The 20,539-nt window shown below is 52.0% G+C and overlaps 9 protein-coding genes across 9 annotated transcripts; 5 read left to right on the top strand and 4 right to left on the bottom strand.

The window, feature by feature from the left end:
• Positions 1–6: 6 nt before the first annotated feature.
• ABOM_006760 (GFA family protein) lies at positions 7–710 on the bottom strand (the record flags this gene model as incomplete). The annotated part of the gene is made up of 4 exons (XM_022533889.1): positions 7–38; positions 110–225; positions 277–476; positions 561–710. 4 exons carry the CDS (start codon positions 708–710, stop codon positions 7–9), a joined length of 498 nt encoding a protein of 165 aa, XP_022388256.1.
• A 779-nt stretch (positions 711–1,489) lies between these two features.
• On the top strand, positions 1,490–3,289 carry ABOM_006759 (general amino acid permease AGP2; the record flags this gene model as incomplete). The annotated part of the gene is made up of 2 exons (XM_022533888.1): positions 1,490–2,031; positions 2,113–3,289. The coding sequence occupies 2 exons, from the start codon at positions 1,490–1,492 to the stop codon at positions 3,287–3,289; spliced, it is 1,719 nt and encodes a 572-aa protein (XP_022388225.1).
• Positions 3,290–3,878: 589 nt separating this feature from the next.
• ABOM_006758 (FAD-binding oxidoreductase) lies at positions 3,879–5,378 on the top strand (the record flags this gene model as incomplete). Its single annotated transcript, XM_022533887.1, has 1 exon — positions 3,879–5,378. The coding sequence occupies one exon, from the start codon at positions 3,879–3,881 to the stop codon at positions 5,376–5,378; it is 1,500 nt and encodes a 499-aa protein (XP_022388226.1).
• Positions 5,379–5,880: 502 nt separating this feature from the next.
• Positions 5,881–6,747, top strand: ABOM_006757 (gluconate 5-dehydrogenase; the record flags this gene model as incomplete). The annotated part of the gene is made up of 1 exon (XM_022533886.1): positions 5,881–6,747. The coding sequence occupies one exon, from the start codon at positions 5,881–5,883 to the stop codon at positions 6,745–6,747; it is 867 nt and encodes a 288-aa protein (XP_022388238.1).
• A 239-nt stretch (positions 6,748–6,986) lies between these two features.
• Positions 6,987–8,541, bottom strand: ABOM_006756 (putative salicylate hydroxylase; the record flags this gene model as incomplete). The annotated part of the gene is made up of 6 exons (XM_022533885.1): positions 6,987–7,315; positions 7,374–7,483; positions 7,533–7,611; positions 7,674–7,738; positions 7,801–8,393; positions 8,461–8,541. 6 exons carry the CDS (start codon positions 8,539–8,541, stop codon positions 6,987–6,989), a joined length of 1,257 nt encoding a protein of 418 aa, XP_022388239.1.
• A 277-nt stretch (positions 8,542–8,818) lies between these two features.
• Positions 8,819–9,499, bottom strand: ABOM_006755 (2EXR domain-containing protein; the record flags this gene model as incomplete). Its single annotated transcript, XM_022533884.1, has 1 exon — positions 8,819–9,499. One exon carries the CDS (start codon positions 9,497–9,499, stop codon positions 8,819–8,821), a length of 681 nt encoding a protein of 226 aa, XP_022388236.1.
• Positions 9,500–10,826: 1,327 nt separating this feature from the next.
• On the top strand, positions 10,827–11,882 carry ABOM_006754 (zinc-regulated transporter 1; the record flags this gene model as incomplete). The annotated part of the gene is made up of 1 exon (XM_022533883.1): positions 10,827–11,882. One exon carries the CDS (start codon positions 10,827–10,829, stop codon positions 11,880–11,882), a length of 1,056 nt encoding a protein of 351 aa, XP_022388237.1.
• Positions 11,883–16,778: 4,896 nt separating this feature from the next.
• ABOM_006753 (cutinase family protein) lies at positions 16,779–17,580 on the top strand (the record flags this gene model as incomplete). The annotated part of the gene is made up of 4 exons (XM_022533882.1): positions 16,779–16,854; positions 16,912–16,997; positions 17,046–17,260; positions 17,313–17,580. The coding sequence occupies 4 exons, from the start codon at positions 16,779–16,781 to the stop codon at positions 17,578–17,580; spliced, it is 645 nt and encodes a 214-aa protein (XP_022388235.1).
• Positions 17,581–18,717: 1,137 nt separating this feature from the next.
• ABOM_006752 (uncharacterized protein) lies at positions 18,718–20,028 on the bottom strand (the record flags this gene model as incomplete). The annotated part of the gene is made up of 1 exon (XM_022533881.1): positions 18,718–20,028. One exon carries the CDS (start codon positions 20,026–20,028, stop codon positions 18,718–18,720), a length of 1,311 nt encoding a protein of 436 aa, XP_022388263.1.
• Positions 20,029–20,539: the final 511 nt, after the last annotated feature.

Here is a 20,539-nt window from a genome sequence, read left to right as displayed (position 1 = left end):
AAACTCTCAGGTCGATTCCGTGCGCATACTCTTGTGAGCTATAGGATATCAGCTTGGTATCTAATCGTAGGGAGGAAAGAATGATCCGCCATACATTAGTCCTGCGTACCCGAGCTCTTAGCATCGGTCGGCATTATGTCGTACTCCTTCGCGGATTGGCACCCGGAAAAGTAGCTAGGACGTCGCTGTACGAAACACTCAAGCCCGGGTTTGTAGAGTTCAAGGCTGTGCGAAGGTCAATAATGCATCGTGCCCAGAGGAGCCATCCCTTCTTACCCATTTTCGATCAGCACTGGTCGTATGACGATGTACTCCCGTCCAAGGCTGAAGGGAACTGTGAAAACTGTGCATCCACACCGCTTGCAGAAATGCTTTTCCTTCGCACGACCGCTGACAGTACCCTTCGTGATCGTGTAGCAGGTCAGGAGACCGTCCGGATCGCGAATGGTGACGCTGGATGAAGCGTAGCTGGCCGTCTGGAGCCGTAAGCTTAGGGTACGCAACATGAGGCAGGAGGTTGCGGTCGATCAAAAGAGACAACAGCCATACCGGAGACTCACAATCTGACAAGGTCCCCCAGCTCCAATCGCGCAGTCGCTGCAATAGCAGCAGAACACATCCTCGGGAGGACCTGCGACGGTGAACCCTACTCCTTTGCAAATGCAAGCCCCGGTGCGGATCATGGTATCTTCGGCTTCGTCTGTAGACATAGTCTCGTGGTGGACGGATCAGCGACAGAGAGGAATGAGGATCTAATTCCGATAGAGGCACATGGTGGAAAAGACCTTTTGACGTCCAGAGACTATCTCCACAATCATCGCAGTGTGGGATCCCACTGGCGATACTGAGAATTGTAATGGGCTCGATGTATGAATCATGGCTGGGTTGTTGGACGTTCTCGTACCAAACCCTTCTCTACACACCGGGGAAGGCATTCCCCGGTACAAAACTGGACCGTGTGAATGTGCTCTCATTTCTGCTTCCTCTTTGGGGTAAATGAGTGCGAAGGCTAAAAAAGAGCGGGTTGGAAAGCGTCGAAGAAGATAAGAACCGGTTCAATCATGGTGGCGCAGTGATTGAAACGCGGGGTTGACGGCGTATGTCTCCACACCGTAGCCCTAACCTTGACACCGGGTCTGGTTGTTCAACGTCTCAAGCGGGGAAGCGTTGGCCATTAGAGTTGCGGGGGAGCATTTGCCAAGGGATTTCAATCTGGCGCAATCTGATGCAGAGGCAATTAATTGATTGAAGCCGCTGCGGTAGAGCAAGATAGATCAGCGGTCATGACGTCCCGGGAGGCATCCCGAGATTAAGAACCATGGAGTGATAAGAGAACCATAGGGGAGACCAAGAGTATTTAATCCCCGGGTTTTGATGAACTGCCCTCCTAGAAAACAGATTCAAATCTTTGATATGCAGCCTATCGCTGCAATACTAAGCCGTCTTCTATCTGATCTACCCTTGCCCAGTGCGACAACTTGTGTACAGTATGGAACCTGACCTGAAGATGAAGGAGGATCCGCAGCTAGTCGAGGCGAATGTCCAAGACGGCCAAATCGATAGTGCGGAGGGCCTGCAACGTCGACTCGAAAACCGACATGTTCAACTGATCGCCATTGGAGGCTCCATTGGGACGGCGCTGTTCGTCACCATCGGCAATGGCCTCGCCGCAGGTGGCCCGGCCAGTCTGCTGATTGCGTACGTCCTGTACTGTGGGGTGCTTGCTTGTATCAACAATTGTCTCTCGGAAATGATTGTCCTCCATCCGGTGTCCGGTGGCTTCATCCGTATCGCGGGCAAGTGGGTCGACGACGCTCTCGGCTTCATGGTCGGCTGGAATTTCTTTCTCTACGAAGCTCTCATGATCCCCTTCGAGATCACCGCCATCAACCTGATCCTTGGCTACTGGAGAGACGACATTCCGGTCGCCGCAGTGTGTGTGGCGTGTATAGTCCTTTTTGCGTATGACCCCAGAGCAACGATCCCTTTCCAGCCCGGCCTTTCCATACTTCCCCAAAGCGATGTTGTAACGTACTCTGCCAATATGAATCCCAGTTGTGAAGATTAGACGGTGGTTGGTCCCACTGAGAACCCAAGCTGAACATTCAATAGTGCCATCAATGCTCTCGCCGTCGCGGCGTACGGGGAGGCTGAGTTCTGGCTCTCCTCCGGGAAGGTCATCCTGATCTTCCTGCTCTTTTTCTTTACCTTCATTACCATGGTTGGCGGCAACCCAGCTCACGATGTATACGGGTTTCGCTATTGGAACGATCCCGGCCCGTTTGCCGCCTATCGCACGGCTGGTAACCTCGGTCGATTTGAGGGTTTCCTGGCCGCTGTCTGGTCTGCTGCGTTCTGCATTGTTGGGCCCGAATATATCGCGATGGCCGCTGCCGAGTCCAAACGCCCCCGGATCTTTGTCAAGGCTGCCTTTAAGACCATTTACTGGCGGTTTATCTTATTCTTTGCCATGGGTGCCCTCTGTGTCGGCATCGTCATTCCGTGGAACGACCCGACGCTGCAGGCCATCCTTGCCGGAGAGAGTAATGAGAAAGGAGGTGGTGCGTCTCCCTATGTCATCGCAATGTCGAATATGCAGGTCCACATCCTGCCGGACATCGTCAATGCCCTACTCATCACGTCCGTCTTCTCGGCGGGCAACACCCTCACCTACTGCGCCACTCGGTCCCTCTACGGCCTGGCCCTCGACGGTCGAGCACCGAAAATCTTGAGCAAGACGAAGAACGGCGTCCCCCTCTACGCCTTTCTTGTCGTTATGTGTTTTCCGTTCCTGTCTTTCCTACAGCTCTCCGACAATTCGTCCCAAGTCTTGACGTGGTTAGTCAACTTGGTTACGGCCGGTGCCCTCATTGACTATCTGGTCATCTGTATCACGTACATCCAATTCCACCGGGCCTGCAAAGCGCAAGGCATCGACCGAAAGAACTTTCCGTACTACGGCTACTTCCAGCCCTACTGCTCCTACCTCGGTGCGGTGTGCATGGTCCTGGTCTTGCTCTTCTACGGGTATACCGCATTCGCGCCGTGGAGTGTGGAGACCTTCTTCCAGAATTACACCATGCAGATCCTTGCGCCCATTTTGTATTTCGGATGGAAGTTCGCTCACCGGACGAAGATCCTCAAGCCGCAGGAAGTCGATTTGGTTTGGGACCGACCGATCGTGGACTCCTACGAGGCTACCTTCACCAGTCCTGCGCCAGGGTTCTGGGCCGAAATGATTCAAATGTTCCGGTTCAAACGACGGCAGCCAGAGCCGGTCGATGTTTAGGAGGTAAGCTCTTTGGGTGCCATCAGGTTGCTACGGAATGGGTCTTGAGATTTCATCATGTCTGAAATGGGCCCTTTTAATTATCGAGAATATAATGTTATATTTCATCCAATGACAATGTCACGCTATACAATACATGTATTCAGGGCTCCGAAGACTGACCTTTTTGCAAAGCCACTGAGCTATTACTAGATAGAATACTTGAGCGTTTTATAAGATCATCAAGCATCTGTTGGACCTGAGCGATATAACCCTAATGAGTACTATATTTTTATGCTGGAAGGCCATCTCGCAGAAAATGAAGTAGTCTGTACTCTGCGGAAACTCACTATGAGGAGAACACAACGTGGGAACACCAGACATAACGCAAGGATGTAGAGAGGTGTATGTATGTACATATGTACGTATGGATGGATGTATAGACTTGGCTGTGATGCCTCGCTGTCTTCCCTTCCGGGTGGGCCCGACCGTATTCAAACAACTCCCCGGCTTTCCCCGGCCCGTAAAGCGACGGGCCAGAAAACGCGACCGTCTCCAACCACGTCTGGCGCAACCACTACCCACCACCACCAGCACAATTCTGCCCGGCATGGGGCTGGCACGCCATAAGACGGCGGTCTCCCGCATTGCGAACAGCATTCGGGGTTTCTACGAGCGCAAGGAACCCTTCCGAATCAACCATGGCTCGACCAACAGCACGCGACCGATCCGCCGAGACCGCGAAGTCGACATTGGCGACCTCCGCAATGTGTTACACGTCGATCCCACCACGAGACGGGCCCTCGTCGAGCCCAATGTCCCCATGGACCGACTGGTCGAGGCCACCATGAAATATGGACTGGTGCCGCCGGTCGTCATGGAGTTCCCGGGCATCACCGCAGGCGGCGGCTTCGCGGGCACGGCCGGGGAAAGTTCCAGCTTCAAATACGGGTTTTTTGACAAGACGATCCATTCGGTCGAGATGGTCCTGGCGGATGGCAGCGTGGTCAAGGCGTCGGAGAGTGAGAACGCCGATCTCTTCCACGGCGCTGCCGGTGCGGTGGGCAGTTTAGGCGTCACCACCCTGATCGAGCTGCAGTTGATCGAGGCGAAGAAGTTCGTCAAGGCGACGTATCATCCCCAGCGGAGTGTGAAGGACTCGGTCCACTCGGTGCACGAACAGACGTTGAACGACCGGAATCACTATGTCGATGGGATCGTCTACGGGCAGGAACACGGGGTGGTGGTCGCGGGCGAGATGACGGACGAGTTGCCCTCCGCAGCGCAGGTGCAGACGTTCAGCCATGCCTGGGATCCGTGGTACTATCTCCATGTGCAGGAGAAGACGCGAGCGGCGCAGGGCCCCGTCTCGGATTATATCCCGCTGGCCGAGTATCTCTTCCGTTATGACCGTGCCGGCTTCTGGGTCGGACGGTCGGCATTCCAGTACTTCCATTTCCCCTTCAACCGACTCACGCGCTGGTGGCTGGATGACTTCTTACACACCCGGATGCTGTACAAGGCGCTGCATGCCAGCGGAGAGTCGAGTCGGTACATGATCCAGGATCTGGCGCTGCCATACGCCACGGCCGAATCCTTTATCAATTATACCAGCGAGAAGTTGGGCATTTGGCCGTTGTGGCTGTGTCCGCTGAAGCAAAGCCCAGCGCCGACCTTCCACCCGCATGAGACCACGGTGAAGAGTGAGGGCTTCACGCCCGGTCAGATGCTGAACATTGGCGTGTGGGGGTTCGGCCCCAAGGATCCGGACACGTTTGTTGCCGCGAATCGAGACCTAGAACGGCGACTACGGGAACTGGGCGGCATGAAGTGGTTCTATGCCCACACATACTATAGCCAGGAGGAGTTTTGGAAGATGTACGATCGCGACTGGTATGATGGCTTGCGACGGAAGTACACCGCGGAGACCCTGCCCAGCGTGTATGATAAAGTGCGCATCGATGTCGAGGCGGATCGGAGGGAGCGCAGCGAGTCGTGGAGTCGCAAACTGCGCGACATCTGGCCCCTAGGCGGGCTTTGGGGGATTCGCAAGGCGATTCAGAGCAAGGACTACTTCATCCATCGAAACTCGGAGTGGAGATGGAAATGAATCATGTATCATATGTAATTTAGAACGGCGATCCGCCATGTACTAGTTCGATAGAACCGTTTCACTATAAGATACGGAGACAAAAGCCTAACAAATACCCATATCGCATTGAACTTGAACGTTTCCCCTTTGCACCACGGCGTGGATTAGTAGAAGGATACGTGGGATTGTGGTTGTGCGAAGGAATCCATCTTCGCAGCTGCTGGGAGGTAAGTGTCTGCATCCCTGTTCGTACGATGTGACGCTGACTACCGTTAATGTCAAGTGATATATAAGGACGTCTTACAGGGGCCAGTGGGCCTACTACCCTTGTTCACACCATCAACATGCTCTACCTCTCGACCAATGTGATCTTATAGCACTTTTGTACCCCGCTTATACGTAGGGTTTATGAATCACAGCGTGAAAAGGTGGACGTCGCCCAGTCCTGTGCCCATTTTTTGACTGCCCTCACCCAACAGACTAGCTGCCTCCTACTTTCTACACCCTGCTTTCACCGAACATGGCCCCGGAAAAGGACGTGGTGGTCGTTACCGGCTGTGGAGGCATGGGCCTCGCCATCGCGCGCCGCGTGGGCAGCGGTGCCTGCATCCTCCTGGCCGACTACTCGCACGTTACGCTCGAGAGGGCCGTGCAAGCACTCCGCGAAGAAGGCCACAGCGCGCAAGGTGTGCAGGCAGACGTGGCTGACCTCAGCGCGGTCAACAGACTCGCATCGCACGCCGCTAGGCTTGGCTCGATAAGGGTGGTCGCCCACACGGCCGGCGTGGCCATGAATCAAGCGCCTCCCAGCCGAATTTACCAAGTGAACCTACTGGGCACCGCAAATGTGATCGAGGCGTTCTATCCTTTCGCGACGGCCGGTACTTCTCTAGTCGCAATCTCCAGCGCAGCCGGACACGGCTTGCAAGGCTTACTCTCGCCGGACCTCGAACAGCACCTGGCGACTGCCCCATTGCAAACCTTGTTGCAGCATCCCGACTTCCCTACAGACTTCTTTGGCCCGGTGACCGAGAGCGAAGACCAGCGTTCCCGCATAAGTGCATACGGGATCTCGAAGCGAGGGAATATCCTGCGCGTGCAGGCGTCTGCACCCTCATGGGCGAGCAAAGGTGCTAGGACCAACTCGGTTAGTCCTGGGGTGGTGCAATCCACCATGATGAGAGAGGAGCTGGAGGGGCCTGGGGCGTCTCCAATTCGGAAGGCTATTGATCGGACTGCTGCTGGGAGGTTGGGGACGACGGCCGACATTGCGAATGCGGTTGCGTTTTTATGTTCCAAGGATGCGACTTTTGTCATGGGAAGCGATTTGTTGGTCGATGGAGGATTGACAGCCTCAAACGTTTGGGGCCATGGGGATTTGGAGTAGTCTCGTTAAGTCTAACATATAGTGGTATATAGATGCCCGCCCCGTGGTGGCCATTGATGTTCACTTCTACCAGCCTACGTAAGTCTGTATTCATCGGAATTGGTTGTTCTTGCTTAATTCAAACTGTATACTGTCGTAAGGACCGATGCCATAGCAAACTGTAGTAGATACCATGCGCCAACGCAGAATAGGGTCGACTGTGGTCAAATCTATCCAATCGGAAAGGGAAGCTCCCTGATCTAACTCTTCCCCAAGAAGGCCTCGAGATGCTGCCGACTATCCTTGAGCACGTCGTAACGGAAGTTATGCTCCATAAACTCTAATGGCGACGTGGGCACATTGACGCCTGCGGGCATGTACTGCTGTGCGTGTTCCCTGATTTTCCATGCTTGGTCCTGTCCAACATTTGAGCAGACCTGTATCACCGACGCGCGCTTGATCCGAACCCTTTCAAATATTGCTAGACGGTCGCGGATCTCCTCTGCTGTGGGGTTGGCCGGCAACCGAGTGAAGATCTCACTCAATGCACCTGCATCCTCGATAGCCTGGGCCCCTCCTTGGCCTTGGTCTACAATACGGGCATTAGAAATGATCTTGTACTGCAAGCCTGGCTGAGAAGAACATACGAGGTAGCATAGGATGTGCTGCGTCCCCAATGAGAACTAGACGGTCACAGCTCCAGGTTGGTACGGGTTCCCGGTATAGAAGCGGCCACCGCTTGATATTCGTGGCTTTTCTTGGTGCAGGTTAGCTTTTGAAATACGAAGGCGATCACCACGCATTACCTGATGATGTTTAATATGCTGGGATGGAAGTCGTGGTATTGCGCCAAAACATCATCGACGTCGGCGGACCGATCCCAGGCTACGGCATTGGTTGTCAGTCAGCCCCAATGGTTTGGAAATGTAAACATGACAGAGACTGACATTCTTTTTCGTGGCCGTTAGTATGTTGATCTGGGTGTATTCCCACAAAGTTTTGCACCGTGTTACTGCGCAATACCATCAGTTAATACATGAAATGATGCCAAACGGCAAGCAAAGGCAGTCATACTTGGCACACGGATACCAAACCAGCCGCCTCACGCCTTCTGCGGCCATCACCCTCATACGGCCATCACCGAAGTGTGGCTCTAGACTCGGATCGTCTGGCAAATCCTCGGTTGGGAGGAGGAAGCGAAATACCGCTGAGCCGGTAGAAACCGGTCGTGTTGCGCGGCCATTAACATGATGGATCGCGGACGTGTGTAATCCGTCCGCTGCGACAATGAGATCCGCGCCATGCACCGACCCGTCAGCCAGCGTTATATAGCCCTTAGAAGCGTCGTATCCAACGACCTTTGCATTCAAGACGATATCTGCGGGGGATCCAGGTCCCTCCTGGGCTGTAGCCAGACGTCGTAACTCCGAATGCAGGTCGACTCGATGGGCCAGGAGCCATGGTGCACCATAAACCTCATCACACTTTGAGCAGTCCACTTCCGTCAATGGTTTGAGCGAGCTGCCGAGTGCAACAATAGACTGGCGTGCAGTCACCATGCGGGCTAGTTCCACATCGAATCCCCACTGCGAGAGAACCCGAGAGGCATTTGGGCAGATATTGATAGCTGCACCAATTTCGTGGAGAAACGACGACCGTTCAAATATCTGCCAGGCCCATGGCCGGTTGTTAGCCTGCCTTATAAAGGATCGGCACGAACTGCGCTCCTGGTACCTGGACTTGATGACCAGCACGACGCAAGCCAATCGCAGTCGCGAGGCCGCCAATACCACCTCCGACAATGATCACTTTCATTGCTATCGATCAAGTATAGCCGAGATGCCGATTAATCCAGACGTGAAGATCAATCGATGAGCCAGGCGCTAGAGGCAGGAGGTGTCTCATAAGTGTGCCGCATTCGATCCCCACATTCCAGACGGACGCTGGCGCTCGGAGGGAATTCCAACGCCCCGTGCGTTCGTATTCCGCATCGGGCAGGGATTCCCCACCATCTGACAGCTGGCACTGTCTGATTGTTTCGTCACGATGCAGCTGGATGGTCGCTTTCGGCTCTCCCAGAAGGACCATACCCTCAATCGGTCTTCAGATCATCCACCGTAACGACGACATCTCCCATTGCTATTCCTTCATGCGATACGACTTTAACGCGTGGCATGGTCCAGTCTGGACTCGTCCGGGCACCTTCCACAAAGGCAGCCTTCAGCATAGCAACAATCTCGCCGTCCCCCATCGGCAACTGATCAGATCCATATGGAGAAGAGGTGAGTGGCAACACCACCAACACAATTTCCTGCAATTGCTTCATCCTACACACACTATCCATCCAATACGAGCCAAAGGATGCATAGTCCTGGACATCAATCATCAGCCGTTGGAGAGCCGCCCTCTCCGCCGTGCTGAGGTATGCTAACACTGCCTCGTGCAGATGCACGACATCCTGCTCGGGGGCTAAATAAATGCAGCCATGAGGCTTATGTTCAGTCCGAAAGTAAGGCGCATACACCCGTAGGGCCACATGGCGGGCCTCCGTATTTACTTGTAGCTGTGGTGGATTGGCGCAGTCGGCGCGAAAGCAGCGAGCATATCGTCGTGACGTGCGAAGGATACCCCGGTCGCACGAAATATGGATCACTCGCTCCTGGGTGAGAGAGAGGTGCCAGATGTAGTGTCGAATTTCAGGCGGCAATAACGGGAAAAGGTGAAAGATAGTGGCCATAAGGCCGTGATGTTGGGGATCTGTTGGTCCGCCCATGGATGATTCGAAACCGCAAGAGAAGAAAGAAAGCATTGAATGAGAATCTCGACTGCAGTTGACGGCCTGGCCGGTCAGGCTGTCAGGCCGTCATCGAATGTTTGCGTGTCATGTGACAGCAACGCATTAAGATCCATCTAACTCGAGCCCTAACAGCCAAGCACACTAGAATAACAAAGCACTTCCTCCCCTTCTTTGGTTTGCCTTTAGCCCTTGTTGATTTCCCTCTCATTCGTCACATGCAAACCGTGTCTACCCGATTCCGAATTGCTTAGATTCCACTGTGAATAACAGTACCGTGTGGGAAGGAGGTGCTGCTCGACCAGGGAATGCGAAATAAAACCTGACTATTGCCGGCTGCGACGCCATGGACTAATACAACTACGGAGTATGCTCCGTGCTCGTATTTCAAGAATAAAATGTTAGTCGCGGTTGTCGCAACTTGGCTAACCAAATCCCGGCCGAGAGGTCCCTCATGATATGTCCATGAGTATTTCGACTAGCCTGAACCGGTCCGGGAAACGAGAGAAATGAAATCCAGGGTCGTGTGTGAATCTTTATGCTCTCTACTCTCTATACCTTTCAACCGAATTGTCGAAGCAGGCGCCCTCAGTATCCCTCTCCACCGCCGTATGTTGCGGATGGCGAGCCTTGACTACGGACCTACTTCAAGTCTTCGACGGCACTGCCACAATCCCATTTCCTTGACTTGGCCTTTTTGCTTATTTTATGCCCAGAGTTGCTTGGTAGAAGCAAAGACAGAGCGCCGGCGAATCGAGACCCAACGTCGAAAGATGGGTGGAGAAGCTGAAACAACTTTGGGGACCCTGGGGAAATGTTCATATCGCCTGGACGTCGATTCGAGCAGACAGTCCGGATACTACCCGAATGATCCACTTTACTCCCAGGGTGGACCATGGCATGGACATGCATCATCAGGCAACTCCACTTAGATGCCATGCAATTTCGGGACCAGTATGCTATCGATCAGTTACCAACGTAGTAGTATGAACTTTAGCTTCCTCTAGTTGCGTACCCAGTACGGCCCGTCATCAAATAATCTTAACGGTTGCGCGCGCCGGCTCAGACACTCCCACCGTTTCATTCTCGCTTATAGATCGCTTGCCACCATGTGGTGACTAAATAGTGGTAATTTCGGCTTCCATGGTCCTTGTCAGTGGTTCAGATGTCCGGCCATGGGAGTCATTTTCTCACAAGGTATCGCACAAGGATCCCCTAATTTGCCCTATAAAATGCGGTGTCCCGGCGCGAGTCGAACTAGAGGACGAAAGTTGGAATTTTCTCCTCAAGCTCAATTCCTTTCACGATGTCGTTCAATCCCAACAGCGTCGATCTCGACACCGCGGACCCGGCAGAAATCATCTGCTACCTCAATGCCTCGGAAAACGACTATGATGGCCGCTTAGGCGCGCGTGTATCCGCGATCTTTGTGATCCTGATTGTCTCAACCGCTGTTACCTTCTTCCCAGTCATAGCCAAGCGTGCTCCCCGCCTTCACATTCCACTATACGTTTACCTCTTCGCGCGATACTTCGGTGCCGGTGTCATTGTGGCCACAGCGTTTATCCATCTCTTGGATCCTGCATATGATGAAATTGGACCGGCGTCCTGCGTTGGCATGACTGGCCACTGGGGGGACTATTCTTGGTGCCCAGCAATCGTCCTTACTTCTCTCATCGGAATCTTCCTCCTCGACTTTGGCGCAGAGCGATATGTGGAGGTCAAGTACGGAATCTGCCGAGAGGACCCGGAGCCTATCATGACCAGTGCAACGGACAACAGCTTGCATGCTACTGCAGTGGCTAACCAAGCCCCTGTTGAGAAAGAAGCACAGCTGGAATCTCAATCTGTCAATGACTCGTTGTCGGAGAGGTCGTTCAAGCAGCAGATTGCCGCCTTCCTGATCCTGGAGTTCGGTGTCATCTTCCACTCGGTCATTATCGGCTTGAACCTCGGTGTTACAGGTGAAGAGTTTTCCACTCTATACCCGGTCCTGGTCTTCCACCAGTCATTTGAGGGCTTGGGTATTGGCGCCCGTATGTCAGCAATTCCCTTCCGCAAAGGCAGCTGGTTGCCCTGGATTCTGTGCACGCTGTATGGTTTGACAACACCCATTTCCATCGCAATCGGACTCGGAGTCAGAACCACCTATAACTCAGGCTCATACACTGCGAATGTCGTCTCGGGTGTTCTGGACGCAATCTCCGCTGGTATTCTTATCTACACCGGATTGGTCGAGTTGCTGGCTCGCGATTTCCTCTTCGATCCCCATCGCACCCAAGACAACAAACGACTGGCATTCATGGTGATTTCGATGCTTTGGGGAGTTGGTGTGATGGCACTTCTTGGCAAGTGGGCCTAGAGAATATTTCACTGAGTAGCGCAGGAAATCGGTTCTGCGTTATCCAGATGCCCAGTCTTCATGTCTCCGATCTGTGGCTGTGCCGTTACCGCACTTTGCACCAGGTTATCGTGTTTTGCACTCTCACTTATTTGATCTAATTGTCTCGTTTTGCCTGCGCTTGCCTTGGCGTGGTGAGCCACCTCGCGCCCGGCCTATGGAATCAATTCTATGTATAGCTATATTGACTTAATGAATATCTATCATCTTGCCAACTACATTGATCGTAAGACACTGCTATAAACATTAGGCTCGGTAGCAGGCTTCAATGAATAGTTACGTCTTAATCACGAGGATTGTTGGTAACATAAGCCAAGAAGTGCAAGGGAAGAAAAAGGATGCAAGGGGCACTTCCATGTTACGCAGTATACAACGAACCTCAGGGTTATCAGCGTACTATTCAGGAGGTCCTGTAGGCAAATTCTCCGGCAGGAAAACGGAAACATACAGAGGAAATTAAATGCCAAGCGTTTATTGAAACTCGGTAGCGAAAGGTATGGACAAGCCATTCCGAGCAGGCATCTAAAGGCATGAGTCCCTTATCCTCACGCCTCACACGAGGTTCGCCACCCCTCAGTGTTGTAAAATGCACGAGGGAAACCTTCACTATGGAGGTATCCATTGGGGTGGTCATATGCATAGGCTGCCACAAGGCAGTTGAGTCAAATGCCAGGTTCATTGTCACAACTAACCAGAATCGCCTTCTCTATTCCATAAACATATAATAGCCTTGCGTATCCTTATTCATAGGGCGTGGGGGCTCCGCTGACCATCGCCAATCACTCTTTGCTTGCTCGGAGACGCCGTAACTTCATATACTTGGCACGGAGGCATGTGCATACTCCGGGTTTCACTAGATCACACTGCGCGTGAAAGGTTCGGTACTTCGCACGAGCTACAGGCAACCATAATGCCATGTCCAGGCTTACGTTCCGAGGTGGGACTCAGCTTGAATTGGCAGAAAACTTGCTTTCGCAGATGACGGGAAGCCTTTGTCCGTAGGAGACCTGAGAACAAACTACGCATAATAACGAGACTAGACCGTCCTTTATGCTTGGCTACATGAAATTAATCGGCTCGTAGCGAACCGGATGTCTTCTTGAGGAACCTTACCGACGCTGCCGCAGTCAGCCATGGCTTGCTTGAACCAATACCAATCTGCTGGTGGATGATAGAATGATCAGGGTCTTGTCACAGAGACCATCACACCAGTGGTAAATTTGTCATTTCTATCACAATCCAGGTACTGATCAGGCAAGACCGTAAGCAGCTCATACTCTTTCCCTTTGGAGTGGAAGATTTTAGAAATCCTGTTGCTTTGACCTGTGGGTGGGGGCAGATAGAAGCCGGCAATGAACTATCTCATTGGACCGTATTCCTCTTATTAGCTGAATCGTGAGATGCGCGATTTTAGTCGTTTCCTGGGTGGGTGATTAGTCTTTTGTTGTGGGTGCTGCTAATCTCTCCGAATCGGGGCAATGCATATAATCCCACACGAACAGAATTTTTTGTTTTTGCCCCCTTTAGTGCGTTCCTCTGTAGGTAATAGGCTAGTTGGCAGGGAAGGGGAATATTGGATTAGACGACGCACACATGGTAGTGAAATATGGGAGATAAGGGGTTCTTACGACCCACGGGAGTGCTACCAAGGTGCTCAAATTCCCAAGGTCCTCATCTGTATTTGCGTATAAGACCGCCATCTCGAGAATTTGACCCAGTTCAGTTGGAACCTTTCTTTCGGTTTTGGTTCCTGTATTTGCTTTGAGCAGTCTAGGATGCACGGTGGGATGCCAGTATAAGCGATGTTGGTCTTCAGGTCTCGTTCACACTGGCAAGCGCACTACTCATGTATACTATCTACGCGGAGTGGGGCATCCATGGTGCCTTGAAACTCACGTACGTCGGCTGGCAATGTCAGGCTATACCATCCCTGTCACAGTCTACCTGGCCCAACTCCACAACATGCTATTGTATGATGGAATCTCTTGAGAGTGAGGCTTGGAGAGTTGCCTCTCCCCCCACGCCGCCATGAAAGCCTAGTGCTTCCGTGGGCTGATGCGCTATCCCGATGACCAATGCCTTTTCTGCGGTTCTGGCGGGTAAATTACATTTATCTTACTTTGCAGTGGCCTCCAAATCAAGGCATTCAAAGGTATAAATAGGAGCGTTTCTAGCAGGGACAGTCCAGTTTCTTCCATCATCACAATCACTCATCGCACACAAGCATCCAAGCCTTCAATCCAAGTCACAAAACCCCTTCGAGAAACCTTTCAAAGCTTTCTAATCCCATCAAAATGTCTCCCTGCTCTTGCAACTGCTGCAGCGGTAACTGCGCTAGCTGCTCCTGCTCTTCCTGCAGCGTAAGTAACCATGTCCTGTGACCTTTCATGCTTGCAATACAGTCAGACTTACACACCTCCACAGCATTAAGGAACCACTCTCAATGTGCTGCCGCGCACTTGTCCTACAACCCGGCTCGCCTTCTTCCCTGCCTCTGATTTCCGGTACGATCTCGCGGTTGCCAAAAATTGTTCGACATGAGTACTGGTTATGATGGGATGGGCACGTTAACGGGATGGACCAATGCTGGGAATATGACATGCATGTATGATTCTGCTTTTGTATCGCCTCACTTCAGCCAAGTTGTATATAGGCAATATAAAAGCCGTATGCTGTGTTGAACTTCGAATGTGCAATTCTCCCTCATGATACATGCTTCCACACCCAGTGCCGGAACATAGGTTGGCGTAAGATCCTTATCCCATAACTGCTCTTACTTGTCTTCCTCCACTATAAACCATACAATTGCACGGTTTCTACGGGATGGGGTTCTCATTTCTATCTGGATATTGTGTCCATTATGACTCCTACGGCGCCATTGTAGTTTCATAATATCATATAGCCTCGTCTTCGAAAAGTAAATAACAAATTATGCCGGTACTGTCTCGCCTGCGACGTACTACTGCGTGGGCTGAATGCTCGTAGCTTTCCGGACGCATCTTGTCGTAACTCGAGTCATCAATGACCGGTCTTCTCCGGGAGCGAATTCACCCCTCGATTGTGCCAAGCCGGTAAACTCCAAGATACGCCTAGCGGACATATTTGATTTGACTCGAGCTACGAAACTTTATGTTTGTTGGAAGTTATAACTGGGCACTGCGTATTTGTGTAAAGTTGCAGACCGGAGAGGATTCTATCAAGTCGAGACTTCAGCATCCATCGATGGGGAGACGGCTCCGGAACAAAGATGGTCCGTATTGAGAGCCTAAGGCGTTCAACACTGCCTTGCAGCCTGAGGCTGCACTATCGGTAGGGACCGGAGGGTGATTGGCAGCACAACAATAAGCTTCATCAGGAACAAGGCCCAAGAAATACGACAAAAACGACAGTCGGGACGTTTCTGCCACCTGAGCAAGTCAGTATCCACTTATGGAGGAATCTCCCTTGAAGATTTTCCGAGATTTCTATCGCAACTTCCGCCCTAGGTCAGGACTCAGCGGCTAAGGGCTCTCAGGCTCTAGATCGATTCCCTAAGTATAATTCGATACACATTGACATCAACAATTCATATAAATATATTGATTGATATGATATAGTATATCCTATACAACACGCATGACTACAAATCTATGACATCAAAATAATCTATAAGCCACAGGCAGATCCTAGGCATGTGATATAAAGAAATATATAATGCAACATGGGGCCCTAGATCTGATTAGGTCATGACCGAACTTGGCTAAGGATTAATTATTGAAGGATCTCAGCTAAGATAGACTATTGTCTAATAGGAAATTTCCTACAATGGAATGGTCTTCTGACAGTTTCAATGCAAACCAATGCGACATGGAGAGCTATTAGGGTACTACCCGGGTCGATCTCTGTCTTCTCGACTTCTCTGATTGATCAACTTTCTTTCTAGACCCTGGAACACAAGGCAGGCTTAGACTTCGTACCGTTGCCCCGCAATATATGAGCGAATATATCCAGGGTCCAATATGCGCTAGTTGTCTGCGCATCCTCCATTGACTGCTACCCCGCTGTTTACTCACGCCGGATATTCTGGAGTGCAGGAGTACACAGCACAACACGTTTGACCAAGACCCGTCACCCTTGTTCTTTACGGCATAGGAGGTTCGGAAATAAACATGGAATTTTGAACTTTCCCGCGATCGGTGACGTGATTTAAACAGACTATTTCTCTTTTACGAATGTGGCATCAGGATGGGCTGCGGAGAGACCCTCTTCGTTGCTGACGCATGCCGATGCTGGTCAAAATACGAGACCCCGCTTCATACAACGTCGGAAACCCTAGGAACTCGCTATGCTCATTGAAGTACGGACCACCATCCGAAGTTGAAGTCGGGACAAGCGTGCTCTGAGTATCGTGGCACAGTTCTTCATGGGAGGTTAGATTAAATTAGATTGATAGATCCACCGGCAACCCCGGATCTCCGCCTATCGATGCGGATCAAGTTAATTAAGAGACCCAACCCAAGAAACTTAAACACGCCTCCCTCGGTACTCTGTTTCCGATAATGGATATCATAGGTCAGAAGTCGACCATACAATTCTCGGCAGCTGGGTGAGAATCATCTGGCTCACTGGCATTCCAACTTGTCGTCGCAGTTGGCCTATCCAAACCGCACACTCCGGCGCACGGTGTCTGCCAGACAAGGCTAGGCACTATATCCATAACAGACGGGACAATATACCGAGGCATACGTGCTGGATGCTTCTACAACGCAAATACTATAAAGATGGCTTCGTCGTCCCAGGAAGGACGTCTATCCAGACTGCATCGCACTCGTATCGGACACACACGCACAACCCGCTTTCAGAAGAACTTTCCTCATTATGCATTTCCGCAACATCGTGATTGCACTGGCTGCGACTGCAGTGGCAAGCCCGGTGGACCTCCAGGAACGCCAATGTAGGTTCGGGAATGAACCCCTCCGTGGCGCGTGTGGTGACTGACAATCTTGAGCAGTGTCTGGTGGGAATGAGTTGCGGGATGGCCCTTGCAAGCCCATTACGTTTATCTTCGCCCGGGCTTCCACTGAGCCAGGCCTTCTGGTGAGCTTGACTTCATCCTGTTTTGCGTGGTGATACTGATCAACCCAGGGCATTTCAACGGGCCCTGCGGTCTGCAACCTGTTGAAGGAAGCTAGATCAGATGATGTCGCCTGCCAGGGTGTCGGACCCAGATACACCGCGGACCTCCCATCAAATGCTCTGCCAGAGGGAACCTCTCAAGCGGCAATTGCAGAGGCACAAGGACTGTTTGAAGAAGCTGCTACCAAGTGCCCTGACACGCAGATCGTTGCCGGTGGCTACAGGTGTGTCTAGGCTGTCCGACACGTGTTCCATTCATACTGATAGTATCTCTAGCCAAGGAACTGCCGTCATGAACGGGGCCATTAGACGCCTTTCCGCAGATGTGCAGGACAAGATCAAAGGCGTTGTCCTTTTCGGGTACACACGCAACGCGCAAGAGAGGGGCCAGATTGCAAACTTCCCCAAAGATAAAGTCAAGGTCTACTGCGCCGTGGGAGATCTAGTCTGCCTTGGGACTCTGATTGTGGCGCCGCCGCATTTCTCATATCTTTCTGACACGGGTGATGCTAGCGAGTTTCTCCTATCCAAGCTGGGAAATTAGTGCTGGGGTCAACGAATCTTCCGCCTCATGTCGGATGCTCTCCTGACTCTTTGCGTTTTGCTCATTGCTTCTGAGATGTCCTTTCTGGCTTGATGGGGGGTCAGTTAACCGACGGAGTGCTCGTACATTCGTCTATCATGGTTGCTTTTCATCAGAGGTACATGGGTTGCAGACATCATATGTACCGGACAAAGCGTTGCATGCGATTGAATTCTACCTCTTACGTTCCGTAACATTCCTTAAAACACTATGGATCCCCACTCTAAGTATATGTTCCTTCGATTCTCATCAGCAAGTAGTACACATGTCGCGACGACCTTTCGAGATGCAGAGAAAGGACGACTGGATTGACATGGTCAGCTCCAGGATGACTGTAACCCGTGTGTGTAAATGACGTGTGCTAGCCGCAAAAAGTGTATATAGTCTGTCGAATTCCCGTTGATATGCAAGCCACAGCTACAGGATAGTATGTACGCACAAGCCCGTCGCTAGATGATGTGGCATCCACCGTGGTAAAGTAACCATTGATGGCTCAAACCACTGCACTAGGAAGGTGGAGTGTCAGGTAGCCAAGGCAGATTACAGCAAGCTACTAAGAGAGTTGTGAGAGGAGTGCAACGGGATATATTTATGCGATTATGTCCTTAATTATAGTGTTCATATGCAAAATAATATTATGTACTTCACGCGATCAGCGTGGATGGTATAACCAGTCCGGTAGATCAACATGATCTCCCTCTATGTCCTCCTGCCCCTAACGAATCCATGAGCATAAGATCCGAGGCGAGGGATGGGGTAAGGCGACCACGCGGTGGCGTTGAGCTAATGATATTATCCGTTTCCCAAACGGACGCGTGTGATATTCGTGGGTCGTCGTCTAGTTGTGGCTCCTCCGGCTCTTTTGACTAGGTTTCGATTAAACGTATATGCGAAAATTTGCTGGGCATCATGGCCGGCATGATAGCATGGTTCAGCAGATTCACTCCGGAGGTGATGTGGCGCAAACGTGCTCGTCGTCATCTATCACCACGGGTTGCAACCAACTCTACAGAGCGGTGCCATGGCTGTGCCCACTGGGATGATAGCATGCGGGGTTGCCGAGAAAAGAAATGTTGAATTGCAGTCTCGCTTGGTTTCTTATGCAGCTGGTTTCGGCCAGCCGGGAATGTCTGCAAACCAACGCGATCGGTAAATCTCGTCCCCAAGGTTGATCTGTTGCCTGACCCCATCGACGACAATATTTGTGTGGTTTCCCCTTAGCAATCGCCACAGGGACTGCACATAGACGAAGGTTCCATCCGGCGCCATGCTGAACCCCTTCAGGTCTGATTCGGGTAGCTCTAGGTACTCTCCTGCCCGGTTAAAGCCTTTGCGATCACTGGTGGTGACCTCGAACCCTCTCATGTACGTATCAATCACGCCTTTGCTATCGAGGAAGAATTCCCGCGTATCCAGGTCAAAGGCGTGTAACCCTCGATCTTGCGACATTAGAAACTTTCGATCGTTAGGAATAGGAACGAGGTCGTGTGGCCCACACCACCATGGGTATCCTGGACCCCATTCCGTCTCCTGGTCCCATGCCTCCGGGAGTCGGTACATGAATTCCTCGGTGTCTTCCAGCTCGCCGGTGGTTGCATTGTAGGGATAACCCTGGATGGTTCCGTACGCTGGGATTGGATCAGATCCATCGGCTGCAGCGTCCGTACCGGCGGCCCACAGCATCTGCTCTTGCTCGTCCCAAATCATCCCATGTATGGCGCGCAGGCCGGTGATATTCTGCAGGATCAGCGGCTCGTCCACCAGGGGGTTATCAACGCTAGAGTTATAGACGAGGATGCCGTCCCAGGCGTTGGAACCCGTGGTGCCGACTGCCACTCGATCTCCCGGCAACGGCTCGAGGGTATGAGCATTCCAGAGAAACTCATTCTGCCGGCAGACAGCGAATGTGATTAGTTTGTCTGTTTCCGGGTTGTCAGGGGTATGGTTGATCATGAGCACGAGGTCGCTGTAGATCGCCGCGATGGCGGTTCCGTTCTTGATCCACTTGACCTCGGTGGCATCGTTCGCATCGCTATACAGACAGTGCCTGATATACGGCGGAAGCTCCTGCGTAACGTCGTCCCGACCCCAACTCCATTTCACCATCCCGGTTCGGTCATGGATCTTGAGCAGCGGTGGGATTCCATACACCCCAGTGATAATGTCATCCCAGAATTCATCGGTAGCCTCCGCTGGCGGTGGACTCGTGGGTGACGGTGTGATACTCGGTTGAGTCGTCGGTGTTTGGGTGATAGGCGGACCAATATCGAGCGCCTCAGTCGTGCTGGGTGGAGCCAAGACCTGTTGATTCCCCGGCCTCAACCTCGACTGAGGTTGAATCGGGCGGAGGGACAGGTCCGACACCTGGTTGACGACATACAGGAACCAAGTGAAGATGTTACTCACCATGGTCTGAATAGTTCGTGATTTCCCCTACGAAGGGGCCCGGCAGGGCCTGGGGGGAAAGGGGGGGGTGCAGTCAATAAATATGGATCGGCTCCCATAAAGCCAAGAAATGGAACAACCGATTGCTGAACGCCGATGAGTAAGATATGCTCTCTGCCTATTAAATTATGATCTCCGTATGCACGCGACCATGGGGGAATCTGATCCCTCTACAATTGTTCGTGACCCGTAATGTGGCCAATCGCCGATGGTATTTGGCCAAGTGGATCACGGTGGCGCCCCTTCAGCCACACAATAATGCCAGCTTTCTGTTCTTTTTTGACTTTTTTTCTGTTCCTAAAATAATAATATAGCCCTGTTTTGGTGGTCAGTGAGCGACCGTTGTCCCAAAACTTGGCCTTTCATCGATCCGGATGGCCTTTCTGGCCCTCCTTTCTCGGCAAAATTCACATCCCTCGCCATAACGAGCCAAGGATACTGTAGGCCAAAGAGAGAGTCTTGCGCCGGTATAGGC

Source organism: Aspergillus bombycis (assembly GCF_001792695.1).
Source record: "Aspergillus bombycis strain NRRL26010 chromosome Unknown contig00054, whole genome shotgun sequence".
In the NCBI taxonomy this organism is placed as follows: Eukaryota; Fungi; Ascomycota; class Eurotiomycetes; order Eurotiales; family Aspergillaceae; genus Aspergillus; species Aspergillus bombycis.
The sequence above is the reverse complement of the archived record's forward strand: the minus strand, read 5'-3'. Positions and strand labels throughout refer to the sequence as shown.